The sequence below is a fragment of the Montipora capricornis genome, chromosome 3, assembly GCF_036669925.1.
Source record: "Montipora capricornis isolate CH-2021 chromosome 3, ASM3666992v2, whole genome shotgun sequence".
In the NCBI taxonomy this organism is placed as follows: Eukaryota; Metazoa; Cnidaria; class Anthozoa; order Scleractinia; family Acroporidae; genus Montipora; species Montipora capricornis.
The window spans coordinates 36,838,925-36,853,924 of record NC_090885.1 but is presented as its reverse complement, the minus strand read 5'-3'; the positions used below and the strand labels follow the sequence as shown (position 1 = coordinate 36,853,924).

The window sequence follows — 15,000 nt, the reverse complement described above, 5'->3', positions numbered from 1 at the left end:
CCTCCCTGGATTCTTCCATTTATTTCTTTCACTGTCAAGTACAAGGGAACTCCCTCGCAACACTCGGCGAAAACTTTGGATCTAAAATGAAGCTGCACACGTTATGTTATACAGCTGTATACGCAAGGCCGTGCGTATATGGAGAAACGCATCATAGTCGCTTAATTTAATAGGATTTGGATTGAACTAGCACGCACGCTATGTTTTCGATGCCAGAATTGTGTCATATCTCTGCAGAGTGCGTACTTAACCTCGCCAATGGGTACGGTGTCTTCTTTTAATTAATCAGAGTTTTTGGAAAACAAACTATCTGATTCGTTCGTGAGATATAAATGCAGCCTTTTCATAAAACAGCATACTGATGGCAGTTCTTTAAATTAAAGACATCGCAAGGATATATACAATGGCACAAAACGCGTTTTAAATTTTGCCTAATTTTTTTCGCACTATTCACAGAGACAATGTAAGGTTTCAAAATCAGTCGACTTTTTCACTTCTTCACTTTTCGAGAGCCATTATTTATTATGCTTTTTACTTTCGGCAGGAAAGGTTATTGTAAGTAATCTACTTGTATGCTAATGTCTGCTTGACGCGTGTTCGTCATGATGAATCATCAATATCAGGCACGAGCTGACTAATCACGATAAAGATATTTGACAAATGGTGAAGGAACGGAGTAGCTTTGTTTTCCCGGGTCAATAAACCTTTTGTACAGGGCTTTTCACCAATAGTGCACTAGTATTTAAATTAGAAAGCCTACCCTGGGTACCAGAGGGTTTTTTTTCTTTGGCGTGATCTCTATGAGTAGCGAAGCGCAGCTGAGATACTGAACCACGAAGCCGCCTCTCTCTTCGCCATTTAACCGCTCCTCGCGAAAGAAAAATAAAACCTGAAGCACCCAGGGTGTAGAAAGCCTAGCGTTTTACTTATATGCTACTAGGCATTTCAATCAGTATTATGTACTTTGTATTTTACTTTATTGAATTGAAAAATAGAATTACCTATTAATGTGAATAAATTATGTTGGTGGTGGTGGTTTCGGGCGAGTTCATTTCTGTTCAAAAATAATCTATGTCACAGATACCCTATTTAAATTTTCCAATGAAAGTTGAAAAACCGCCAAGAGGAAAAGACCTTCTCCCCTGAATAAAGCCAGGTAATGCCATGTGTAATTCAAACTTCGTTTAAGGACCAACTCAACGCTTAACAATCAAATTACTACAGTGTTACTATAACCCAGAAACAATGGCTGCACTAGTACTTAAACTTGGCTCGTAAACCCTTAACGACTCGTAAAATAGACTGTAATCAAGTGCAAGAAAACGATTCACGCAATGTCCACTTGATCAGAAGGAGGGGAAACAAAACTGTGGATGGGTGGTAGTAAAAGAACTTGATTATTTCCTTTGCTGCAAAAAGTTATTAAAATTTGCTTCTTTAAGTAGAGCATTTCATACTGTTAGGCTATCTTTCGCAGTGACAGAAACCATGCCATGGCTCACTCGCAATCCAGTGAAACAGCAATACGGGCATAATTTTGTGCTCACAAATGATCGCTGGGAAGGCGATTTTCCTGCAGCTTTTTTTCTCACTAAATTTTTGGCAAATTTTAACATTTTGAAGCACATAAGCAGATTGAACTTATATCTTTTTTATTTCAGGCATTGCGTTGTCTTCTTCCAGCGATGATTTAAAGGCAGTTTTCAGCATGGGTGGAATAAAAGGAAGCGTTATTTTCTCTCAACCACAAAACAATGGTTCTACGATAATTTCTGTAAACCTTTTAGGCGTCAACGAAACCCTGACATGGAGCATTCAACAACTGCCAATGATATACTATGGTAATGCAGTTTTGAGCTGTTCCGCTATTGCAGTAGGAGGCCTTTTTGATCCCAAGAAGGCAAAAAAAGCTGCAGACTATAACACACATTGTCGATACGAAAGTAACACCAAATTCCATAGATGTGCCGTTGGGGATTTGAGCCGGATGCTTGGAGGCATCACTGCGAGAACGGCACACCGGAACCATACAAATCAGAACTTGGTAATTCCAACCAGAGGACCACATAGCATTATGGGTAGGACACTAGTCCTTTACAGTGGTGTCACACCCAAAGCATGCGCACTGATTGCCCCTTTGCATCCAATGAAGACAGCAGTGGCAATATTTAGAGCTCCAGTTGCAGGCTATGTCTTCTTGAGGCAAGTTGAGGGGATAGCGGATACCAGTATCTTTGTGGATCTTTTCTTTGTTAATAATGCTGAGTCTCGAAAAAACTTTATGTGGCAGATTAACGAAGGAGTGGTGGACACTGATGCGTCTGATAACACAACTTACTGCAAGACACTCGGTGAACTGTTCGATCCAGAAAATAGTCAAGATGAAAACTGCAATGAAGAAATGCATGAAAATTGTCCCATCGGTAACCTGGCGTCGAAACATGGAACGATAACCATTTCCTTAGCATCTACCAGGCAATCAAGTACTAAGGCGGCATTTACAGACTCCAACTTGCCACTAACTGGTCCTAATGCAGTCATTGGCAAATCAATCGTTTTGTTTCCAGTCAACAACCCAGGAAAACCCATTGCCTGCGCAAAGATTGTTACTCTTATGACTCAAGTGGCGAAAGCTACTTTCAAGGCTGAAATCAATGAAGGAGTGACTGGATATTTCAAGTTTACTCAAGCGTCTCCTTTTGACCCCACGTTGGCTGAAATATACCTAAGCGGCATACAAAGCAAAGCACATGGCTATCACGTGCATGTGTATCCGAGCCCAGCGTACAAGAATTTGTCCCCAAGTGATTCGTGTCAGGGTTTCGTCGCTGGAGATCACTGGAATCCTTTTAACATCGATATCAAAACCAGTCCCGCGGAAGGAACAGGTAGAGTATTTTAAATCCTTCTTGAACATTTTAAAAGCGGGGCCACCAGAGCGGGAAAACATGTTCGGGCCGGTTCTTCTCAGTACAAGCCCCATCCCGGAAGATAACCCCATGTTCAATCAATATCCTTCTGTATATATATAAAGGGTGACTTGATTTTCGTAGAACAGTGCTCAATACATAGAAGTAGAGCGAAATATGTATTGTGGAAGAAAAAAACAAATAAACTACGAGTTCATCTCTACAAGCCTGTTTCGTGGTCGACCACTCGTCAGGGGATTTAAAAAATCCCCTGATGAGTGGGCGACCACGAAACAGGCTTGTAGGGATGAACTCGTAGTTTATTTTCGCCGAGGCTTGGACTGTGTGGGCAGAGATGCGCTGTTGGCTCGAGAGACCCTCTTAACTTGTATACAAGTTGTCTCCTTCTCTCTCGTCCGCCTGTGAATCGTCGTTCCTGTCGATCCAGTGTCATCTAGTTGGAGAAAAACAATGTCCTGGGATAACCAAGTAACATCCCATTCGCTATCTAGATTGGTCATGTAGCCAGCATGGTTGTTCTGATAGTGTAGTGGTGATCACATCCAACCGGTAATCAAGGGGACGTGGGTTCAAATCCCGCGCCAAGGTATAAAGAGTTTTTCTCTCAATGAAAATGTCATCCAGGAGTTGTCCGTCCTTGGTCCCTTCAAACTTCATTAATTAATTAACTACATTTCGCCGAGGCTTGGACTGTGAATCCATTTGTGATCCTCCTGGGGGCAGAGATGCGCTCTTGGCTCGAGAGACCCTCTTAACTTGTATATATATATATATATACCAAATAGGAGAACCAAGTTTATAGTATGGTGTCAAGTTGAAGAGCGCTCAATACCATTATAAGTAGAGCGAAACCAAAGGCGCCTATGGTCCCGTAGCGAAACGGATAAAAGTTCACTGTTTCTGTACAAAAATGAATGAAACCGTTCCAGTTTTTATCGGACCCATTCCATTTTTCCTCTGTCGTGTAAACGCGCCTTATGTGATAACGCTGAATCAACATGTGATTCACAGGCAGACAAGGGAAGTTAATGTAAAGAGTCAGTTAAGTAGATACCTTGAGCCAACAAAGCATCACCCCCCAGGAGGATCGCAAATGGATTCACAGTCCAAGTTGAGGAGAAATTAAGAGAAAGTTACGGGAAACTCAACACTGGACAACTTCTGGGGAAAACTGTAAATTGCCCTGTGCGGGATTTGAGTTGTGTGGTGTTGAGTTTCCCGTTAATTCCTCTCAATTTCTCCTCAACTTGGACTGTGAATCCATTTGCGATCCTCCTGGGGGTGATGCGTTGTTGGCTCAAGGGATCTACTTAGGGACGGACCATTAGAAAAGTGAAAATCATGCAAGGGAAAATGCCAAGAAAAAAAATTCACGCAAAGAAGAAGGTAAAGAAAAAAAATTCATGCAGAAGGAAGGTCCAATTGTGACTTTTATTTAATAATTATATAATATTTGCCAGTGTCTATTAAAAATAATTCCTATTCAAAATATTCTTGGGGCCTTACTCCAGGCCCTACTTTCTATCATCCAGTTGTACCTGTCCCTAATTAATTTTGTTTTCTCTGTTCATAACGACGGTTGTTGTGCCTTTATCTGCTTTTGTGAGAATAATTTCTTTGTTGTAAAAAGCTCCTTGAGAGCTCGTTGCTCGCCGGGTGGCAGATTATTTTTAGGTTTAACCAGTGGAGTTTCTGCAAGCTTTATTTTGACTTCTTCTAAGTAAGTCTCAAGAGCAACTGACCGTTGAATCGGTGGGATCCAACTGGATTTCACGTGAAATGGATGTTGCTCAGTATTTTGGTCATGTATTGAAGGGACATCCTTCTGGCAAATTGGTTGAAGTGTGAAATTAGCTAGCGCCTTATCTGGTTTTCTTTCATGACAGGTGTTGGAATGAATTTCAAACATCGAGAGAGTAAATTTATCTGCTGTGTAGTCAATTGTGTGTCTGAGAGGTGTTTGATGTGTTGCTTGCGTAACTCTATAGTCTCACAAAAACACAGATAATGAATCAAGATTTCACTGTAAAAAAAAACAATATTTGTCTAAAAAAAATTCGTGCAGGGGGTTTCACCTGAAAAAAAAATTCCTGCAAAAAAAAAATCATACTAGCTGAAAATCCCCCACCCCCCCGCCCCCTATCACTTTTCTAATGGTCCGTCCCTTAACTGACTCTTTACATTAACTACCCTTGTCCGCCTGTGAATCACATATTGATCCAGCGTTATCACATAGAAAAACTGGCCCATTAGGGAGTCCCACGTAAATGCCACATTAAGTGATCAATCAGCCATGTTGCCAGCATGGTTGTCCTGATACTGTAGTGGTCATCACACCTGGCTAGTGATCAGGGGGACGTGGGTTCAAATCCCGCTAAGGGAAATTACAGTTTTCCCAGAAGTTGTCGTGAAGTTGTCCAGTGTTGAGTTTCCCGTAACTTTCTCTCAATTTCTCCTCAACTTGGACTGTGAATGCATATGCGATCCTCCTCCTTATTGCAAACCCTGAAACCAGGTGAGTAGAAACTGTATGTTACATTTTATCGCCTTGCTGATTATAAGAAAATTTATACGCAAGTTACAATATAAGCAAGTTTAGATTTCATTAGCTTTTAGCTACATTTTATCTCCACCAATGGCCGCACTGCCTTACAGAATCCAGGTTTAATATTCGATTCTGCAAACCGCTTACTTGAGAGTTAGTCAAAAAGCAAAATGAAGTTCAACGAAGAAAATATTAAAGGCCCACCTTCAACCGTCAGGCTTTTCGATCGTGTGTTTTTGCTATGGAAATTCGCATTGCTTATCGTAGAGATCTGATTGGATGAATTTCAACTTTGACGGGATTTTCATATATGAAAATTTTTCCACGGCACGCATTGCCTGTCGGTTGAAGGTGGCCCTTTAAGCAATCAATGCATCGGCTGCAACTGTACATGTACAGTTCTATTTCGCTACTGCCAACTTGTCTTCCCCTTCGCATTTCCAGGACAGCACACTTGTCTAGCCCAAACGATATCTTAATGTCTTGCGAGAAGATCCTTATTACTTGAACAAGTGAGCCTAGTTGATCTTTGCTTGCTCCGTACAGCTTCAGATCATCCATGAATAGTAGGTGGCTAATGGGCTTCATGTCCTTTGCCAGTTTGTATCCAGCTCTCATTTTTCGTAGTACTAGGGTCAAGGGTAACATGATCACTATAAACAGTAGTGGTGACAAGGAGTCACCTTGAAAAATTCCTCTCCTAATGTCCACCTGCCCGAGAGCCATTCCTCCTGATGTCAATACTGTCTTTCAGTTCACCATGCTGTTGCTGACTATAGAGATCATACTCTTGGCAGCCACAACCAAGGCATTTCATGATCCATGAATGCGGCACCATATCATTTGCCTTCTTGTAGTCTATCTAAGCCATTGACAAGTTTGTCAACCTTCTCCGGCAGTTCTTCAGGATTGCCTTGTCTACAAGCAATTGATCTTTACTTCCTCGGGATCCCTTCCTGCAGTCCCTTCCTTTCCAAGTGGTGGTATAACTCCTGTCAAGAGCTCCCACATCATGGGTAGGCAGGCAATAGGACGGTAGTTGCTGGCCTGGGCACCCTTCACTGTGTCCTTTTGTATCAAAACTGTTCTTCCCCTGACCATCCACTCTGGTATATTCCTTTGACATATACAGTCTTGCAAGCATTCTTGCAATCTAGAGTGCAATCCTGTCCGTTTCTTAAACCAGAACCCCTGAACAAGATCGGGGCAGGCTGCCTTCCAGTTTGCCATCTTGCTCACTCCATTTCTGATATCCTCCACATTGATGCTGATATCTTCTTGCACCGCTGTTGTACTGAACGCCACCTCTACATCCTTTAGCCAAGGTTCTGTCTCATTGTGACCGACGTCCTCCTACCATATCTTGCTCCAGAAGGTGGTTGCTTTTGTGGGATCAGGTAACACTGTTTTTCCTTGTTCCTTTCCATCTAGTGTTTGTAGAACAGCTTCTGATTGGTTCTAAACAGGTGATTCTGTTTGAACTGTTGACATCTGTCCTTGTATCTTTTGATCTTAACTCCACCTGCCTTGATCTTCTGTTTCAACATGCCTGAGACATACAAAGTGCCTCTTTCCTCAAGATGATATTTTCTGTTCAACTTTTTCCTCTCTCTTTGTTTCAGTCTCATGTTTCCTCTTCGGACGTCCTCAATCTTGCTCAGGTCTTTTCGCCAAGTTTCGATATTCCTCTTAATCCTTCTCTTCCAGAATGGCTCTTCAGTTCTTCTCCCTTTCGTCCCCTTTATCATTCCCATTCTTTCTGTAGTAACTTGCGTACATTAAAGAATTCAGTTCAGTGATGTTGTCCGTCTGACTCCTTTTGACGGCTTCATTGACTTTTCCAACTTCTGCTTTCAGCTTCGTTCTTTCGCATGACTTCAGTGATGGTAATCCTATTCTCTGTTCTAGTTGTATAATTTCTAGGATCCTGTCGCAAAGGGCATCCAGTTCTGGGCTGATCTCTTCTTGTAATTCTTCAGCAGTGAAAACTCTGGGGTCCTCTTCACGTTGATGTTCTTCTTGGGTATCAGATGTCGTTGCATGGCCTGGTGTATCTGTGGTAAGAAGCTCCGTAGTTTCAGTCTCCTGATGTTCATAGTCTGGTGTATCCGTGGCATTCAATCTCCTGGTGTTCATGTCTTACTCATATGGCTATTTCCTCTTGCTCCACAGTCTCTAGCTACTTCTTGTTTTTAATCTGGCGTACTTGATCAGCCAATCTCTGCTCGGTGACTTCTGTTAGTTCGTTGTTGATGTTACGGGCTTTCTACAGGTCTAGCAATCTTTTTCTGTACCCTCGCCTCTCTGGTTCACTCCTGATGTAACTAACATTCAAACAACCGTTTGCTATACTCCTTTGACCATCCTAATCTCTACTGTCTTTGTTCAGCAGTAGCAGAATGACGACCGGGCCTGCGTTGCTGATCCACAGTACACCTGCCGGACGCGACACCTCACTAGAAGCTTCAGTCCCGTAGACGTCGTTAGCGTGAAATTCAATATATGACATTCTCTAATCAAATGAGGTTGTTGTAACCCTAACACGGGTGGCTTTTGGGTTGTTGGCACTTTCCAAAGGTGCCACCCAAGACTCTGGTGGGCGGGAGCGTCCATATTCCCGTGGTAGGCTAAGGCACCAACCTGTTCAACCCCAGTGTCCTGATAACACTTTTCGGGTTATTGTCTCACTGTCCATTAAGAGTGGACTCCAGAAGAGTGCTCTACAGTTAAGGAGCGGTAATATCAGCATGTAGTCTACTCAATATGGGTACATATGGATTTTAATACAGTTCTGTTTCGTAGACCAACAAATGTTGATCCACTCTTCAGTTAATCTCCATACACACTGAAGCATCGTTAAGGCTTACATCACTTATCAACATAATCACGCGACATTGTATTCTTTTCGATACAGAAGACATATTATATTATATTATATTATATTATTATTATATACAGAGCGTATTCAAACCTCAGTAAACGATGTAATTTATGTATCGAAGAGAAATATTTTATTATAACGAATCCCCAAAATGGCGACGCTGAACAAGCGCAACGAACTGGTTTCAACTTTCAGACACCGTAGAAATTATACTCTTAAATACAATTGAATTGTAATCGAACGGCCAATAATAAGCGCGTGCATGTATTTTTTGAATTTTTGAATTTTCAAATGCGCTTCTCTCGCGATAACGGACAATGTCGCGTGATTATGTTGATAAGTGATGTAAGCCTTAACGATGCTTCAGTGTGTATGGAGATTAACTGAAGAGTGGATCAACGTTTGTTGGTCTACGAAACAGAACTGTATTAAAATCAATATGTAGTCATAACTGAGGGACCACCAAGAGTTTTGTTGCCCCCTTTCACAACGTCGTTTTTATCATGAATTTTACTCGATGTCACTCTCGACAAGTCCGATCCTGATAACACTTTTCGGGTTATCGGCTCACTGTCCATTAAAATTGTCTTCTGCGTCTCCGCAACAACCTGTTTGCACAAATCGTTTGTTTCAAAAATATTTTCCAGTTCCTTTATTATTATTATTATCATCATCATCATCATCATCATCATCATCATCATCATCGCTTTTCATTTGACAGAACTGACAGGGCCTCACCGGGCTTTTGGAAGGGCTACCTCTACAATGCTTTCAAGCAAACTTTGAGGATGATATATACTCCTCCAGAAGAATTCGAAGGATTATCACGCAATAGCCCTTTTCACGGTTAGTTTTTCCTGTTTGCATTACAATGTAATCTAACGAGGATGCGAGGCAATTTCGGGTTAAAACTACAAAATAGCCCGAAATTGCCTCACATACATGCTAGATTATATTGTAATGCAAATGAGAAAACTAACCGTGAAAAGGGCTAATGTTCCTTCAAATTGTTCCATTTCCTTTGCAAGCTGAAGGGTCGTAGCCGGCCAGTTCTGACAAAAGGAAAGCACCCTTAGATTCTTGATATTTCGGTTCCATTTGTGGAAGTTAAAGAATTACTATAACTAGCAACTTTATTGACGTCTTTGTCGTAGATTGAAAGGTCCCTATTGAATCAATCATTAAAAGTGAAGACTTTTTTGAAAACGTTGATCACGCTAATGCTGTGCCAAACTAAATTACAGGAACACTTGATGAATATGAAGTGGGCGACTTGAGTGGAAAATATGGCTCTTTCCTGAACTTGACAAGTTATGAAAAGAAGCACATCGATTATAATCTGCCTCTGTTTGGTCCAAACAGCATCCAAGGTCGGTCCGTTGTATTGCATAAGCATAAAATAAAGGAGAAAAATAAACGATGGGTTTGTAGCAACCTCAAGCCAGAACTTGATCCCAATACTTACTTTGTCATGAAAGCCTCCGCGAACTTTACTGGACCAACCCTGAAGGGCATGATTGTCATGGTGAGTTGTTTTGAAAGACTTTTATCATCACCATGATGGCTCAAGTTGTTTTTAAAGAGAATCTTTATTCGTTAATTCATGCAGAGTCAATACCTTTCTACCGAGGCCAATGTCGCTGCCCCAGAAAGCTCAATCTTCATCGAGGTCATGTACGTGGATCCGAAAACCCCGTCATCAGTAAGTCAATCGATCCTGATTTGTCTTTCTGGAATTAGCTCTCTCTTACTAATTGCCAGTTTCAACATCCAGGGCAAAAGAATCCAGGGGTTCTCTTTTCGAAGTGGCAAGCAAATGCGAAAAGGGTGAACTGCATCTTCTTCATACAGTTCATATTTGGGAGCTGCAGGCAACGCCACCAAAAACTGGGTTTTACTACGTAAAAAACGTGCTGTTGCCCGAGGGCGCATGATCCATGAGTGGTTTTTTTTCGTTTTACGTAAAGTACTACACTTGAGGTTTTGACCAGCGAAACCGTGAGCCGTGGTACAAGCAACCAACAAGCTTCAGTCTTCATATTTGCTTAAAAGACTAAGGCTCCGTCCACACGTAACCCGATATTTTTAAATCCGTAACTTTTTCTTTCCGGATCCAAAAATATTCGCATCCGCTTGTACCGTATTCAAATGGAATTTGCCCGTCCACACGTATCCAAAACGTATCCGGATTCACTCTGGTACTTAGGACTCCTCGAGGAAACTCCAGAGCGTGCGCCACGAAGCGCAATTCTTGAGAGAATTGATTTCACGGAAAGGAATTGGGCTCGATCTTGTTACGTCACCCAGATAAAAAGATTTCCGGATTTAGCGTCCACACGGTTCCGGATTCATAGTGGATTAAAAAATATCCACTCTGGAGAGCGTATTCAAAAAGTTGCGGATTCGCCAGTGAAATCGCGGGATACGTGTGGACAGAAGGCGCATCCAGAAAGAAAAAAATTCGCATTCAAAATATCCGGATATGTGTGGACGGGGCCTTAGACGACGTTCTTATCAACTGTTGAGGCCGACATGTCACAATGCACGCAAAATAGGATATGTTAATATTCTCAACTGACGTTTTCGTTTGCTTTGTCTCATCTCCGAATTGAAAATGTGGATTCAATCATAACTTACTTTATTATATCTCTCAGATAGTACGCGCGCTGTAATTGGCTAAATTAGCGGGCCGTATTCTACAGTACGGCCCGCTGTACAGCCCGCTAAATTTAAAATTTCGACAAAACATCATCTAGCGAGTTTTTCATGTCATTTCTGTTGCATAAACTTGTACTGAAAACTGTTTGAATTTTGCAAGCAACTATTTCAAACTTAACAGCCAAGAAGATTTAGTTTTTGGGATTTTGGCACGGCATTCTTTGTGGCAGTTGACGCTTCCGCTTCACTTTGACTAGTTTCCTTGCCCGCGCGCCGGTTAACCTCAGAGATATAATAAATATCTTACTAACCTCGTTTTCTCGGTCTGTACTGTAAGTTACGGATCCTCGTTTTTTTCCGTTGATTTATGGCCCGCGCGCATCGCGCTGGGGCCGTAAATCAACGGGAAAAAATTCGGTCCGTAACTTACAGTACGGACCTCGAACTCGGTTAGTAAGAGGTATTTATTGTATCGTATCCGTCGAGTCTGTTAAAATCTTTATCTTTAGGGCTGTATCAGGTCACAATGCACGCAAAATAGGAGATGTTAATAAACTCAACTGACGTTTTCGTTTGCTTTGTCTCATCTCCGAATTGAAAATGTGGAATAAATCTTAACTTACCATAAGAGCTGAAGATTGCCTCCCGTTTTTTTTTTTTTTTTTTTTTTGTAAGTGGTATTTTTGATCAAACACTAAGATTTCCCTATTTTATCTCTGATGGTCTCCAGGGCGCTAGCCATTTTTACTCGTTGATACGTGAAGCGAAAAAAACAGTTTCATGGAGACAGGAAGAACGTTGACTGTTCGAAAAACTACGGAGACCTGAATGTCGACTTATGTAGTGGTTATCCTCAAACTTAATACTTCTTTTTTAATACTTCTGCTTTTTTCTTCTCAACACTTTCGTACCCAGAAGAGAAAAAAATTAAGTTAAAAATCATATAAAAAATACACCTAAAAATAGTTAAAATACTAATATACACAAATAAGTATATTAAATTAAATTAAATATCAGATATAAATACATAGATAAATAGTTAACATAATAACACTAATATATAAAAAAAGAGCAAAATGATCGCTCTCCTCGCCTGTGTTTTTCTTGTTTACATAAATCAATGACTATTGCCACGTCATATCCTCGTTTGTATACACAAGATGGTGGATATCAATTTTAAAAAGCCTCTTTTTGTAGCGCTGTTGTTGGCTATTTAAACACATTAAGCCAAAATGAGTGGTCAAGTATGACAAGACAGGTAAAAAACTTTGGATTCAAGGAAACTTTTACTAGGCCGTGCTTTCCCTTTAAATATGTACTACTTATAAAACATACTGACATTACATCGCTTTCAATGCGGATGCTACGTCTAGGAAAACATGTCACTTACGAACATGAACGGATAGCCTATCAGTTCGTGTTCGAAAGTAACATTACTTATCACAGGTAAGAAAAAAAGTATAACAAGCTCATGAAATTTCAGGCTTGTTGTATTTTTAGTTTAGAAATCAGGTACATTGATTTTCTTTTATCATTGCCCGTTACCTTGTCTTCTTTAACGGTCCTTGCACTGGCATGTCTGTCTGTAAAATTTCGCTCCTTCCTCTTATCTCAGGAAAGCCACAAGTGGGATATACATCTTGATCCTGTCGGGGATGATGCAACAGCTCCCGATCTCAAAGAGAGATGTAGGAGTTTGCAGGAAGACTTTAATCCTTTTGGAGTGTACGGCGAGGTAGGACACGGTAAAAATGTGAATAAATTCTGCGCCTGATAACAATGATAATGCACGATGATAAGATTTCCACGCGGACTCTATGAGTACACTTGAAATGCAAATTCAACTCAATCAGCATTTCTGAAAATTTATAAGAGCGTGTCCATGGATTTCGCGGGGAACTGCTTGACCATAAGCTTGACTTCCTGCTTGGACTCTAGGGCTTTCCACGCCTCGCTCGAGATTTCCCATAAAGTTGCCCGAAATCTCTCAAAACGTTTCTCAAAAGTTGCTCCACAAAAAGTGTAATGTCCCTTTTTGTAACGAAAGTTGATCAAAAGTTGATGAAAAAAAACACCAACGAAATTTTGGCTCTCAATCTTTTATTTGGTCTCAAGCAAAAACATACAATCTGTACAACAAAAGTAAGATTTCAAAGCATATTTGTGCAATTTTGCGTTGTAACCAGCGTTGCTAAATGAATTTGGTCAAAATACGTATGAGTAAATATTACTTTTTTCAGTGCTCTTTTTTTTTTTGCTTTTCGCAATAACTGTCTATGATATAATATGTTTCTGGGATGCAATGTGCTTCATAACAGAGCTTTTTCTTTAGACACAGTTTCCTTGCATTCGTCACTGACCTGAGTTTACCCGACAGTATACAGTAAGATGCTCTACTTTGAACTGATTTAATCTATCCCAAGCACTCTCATTTGGATCGGCTGTACTTTGGACAGTTCGCTTATTTTCTGCTGGATTTGTTTGTTTTTTGCACTCCCTTCAAACTGCCGCTTTCGCTGAAGTACTTAGTCTTGCAGCTACCCTCAAAGGAAGTAAATTGTAGCGTACGCAGTAAATGCCATAAAATTTGCAATTCACTATTTACACAAACTGTTCAACTCAAATTCATGAAACAGAAGTGGACTCGAAAGCAGCCAAGAATAATGTTTCCATTTTCCCAAGAAGACTTGACTAGAAACGTACATCACAACAGGAATATCGTGTGTCACGTGAAAATTTATGCATCGCATTGAAGAAGGGTTTTAGCTCTTTTGTTTCACTTTTGAGATTATAATTCTTAAGTCTGCATTTGCGTCCGTCTTTCTTTCCTTTACACGTCACTGGTTCATTTCCTTTAGGGAACTTATTCTTCGGCATGCAGTCCGACCAACATGCTGCGTTGTGAAATAGGAGACCTGACCCAAAAGCACGCCCCTTTTAAGGTGGGCGGTGGTCGCCAGTTTTACAATGATGTGAACCTTCCACTGTTTGGTAGAAACTCAGGTAATGTTAAAAAAACAGCTGACTACGTTTTGAGCTTAGCTATTGAAATTAAGGATCAGTTCGCTTTTCCTTTTGCGTTCTTCGAACTGGAGCCGTGGTAGCTTGCATGTTGAGACGCGTCTCTATTCACATTTAGCTGGCGTTTGGCTCAGTTTCGATGATGACACCGATTGAACTGAAAAACATCGTCATCTTACATGGGTTGGTGCTGGCTGTATTTGAATGCGCTGGAGTCCGGTTGCACCAGATCCCTAAGATCCCTAATCCTTCATATTAAGTACGACATGCACACCTCTAATTTCAACTAATTTTCATCGAAATAGAATATTGGGGATTCAACCTCTTACCACATATTCTCTTGGTTTTGTTTAGTTGTCGGTCGTGGAATAACAGTGCACGAGAAACATATGCAACAACATCGTGTCGCCTGCGCAAACATTGTGGCTGACTCGTCCCTATTTGTAGATAGATCTCTGGTGTTCGTTAAACAAGATCCATTTTCAAGGTATGTACTACTTGACAAGCGTTTCATTGTTTGTAGTTCGTTTGTAGTTTTAGCCGTCTTTAAATTAGAAGAATATTGTCGCTGTTTTGAACTCCAGATATAGAAAATGCAAGCTAAACACTGCCACTTATGTCCAGAAATTCACCTAATTAGATGCACACCCAATTTTAGCATTCAACACGAAGTGTCCCTTTAGCTCTAAAGGACCGTTTAAAAGGTTTCAACATTTGACCAACATTCGTTCAACAAAAGTTGATAAGATGTTGGACAAGTGTTGGAAGCAAAAACAAAGTTGTGCGGAGGCCGTTCAAACGGTTTCAACATTGCGCAAACATTGCGCCAACATTGCGCCAACAAAAGCCTGACCAACAGTCTCGCGAAATTTGATTGGGAGGAACTAAGAACTAGACACCAGTCTCTCTCTCATCCAGATAAACTACGCCATATTGAATTTTGCGGCTTGACGTGAGCATGCGTT

General features: G+C 40.9%; 1 protein-coding gene across 3 annotated transcripts in view; it reads left to right on the top strand.

Moving 5' to 3' along the window:
• The window catches only part of LOC138043020 (uncharacterized), an 89,909-nt gene that overhangs the window by 65,515 nt on the left and 9,394 nt on the right, over window positions 1-15,000 (top strand). For all 3 annotated transcript variants that reach the window (XM_068889122.1, XM_068889123.1, XM_068889121.1), the window contains exons 2-7: window positions 1,662-2,888; window positions 9,601-9,881; window positions 9,966-10,058; window positions 12,630-12,749; window positions 13,873-14,017; window positions 14,390-14,522. In XM_068889122.1, the coding sequence (XP_068745223.1) occupies window positions 1,662-2,888; window positions 9,601-9,881; window positions 9,966-10,058; window positions 12,630-12,749; window positions 13,873-14,017; window positions 14,390-14,522 (1,999 nt within the window). The remainder of the gene's footprint in view (window positions 1-1,661; window positions 2,889-9,600; window positions 9,882-9,965; window positions 10,059-12,629; window positions 12,750-13,872; window positions 14,018-14,389; window positions 14,523-15,000) is intronic.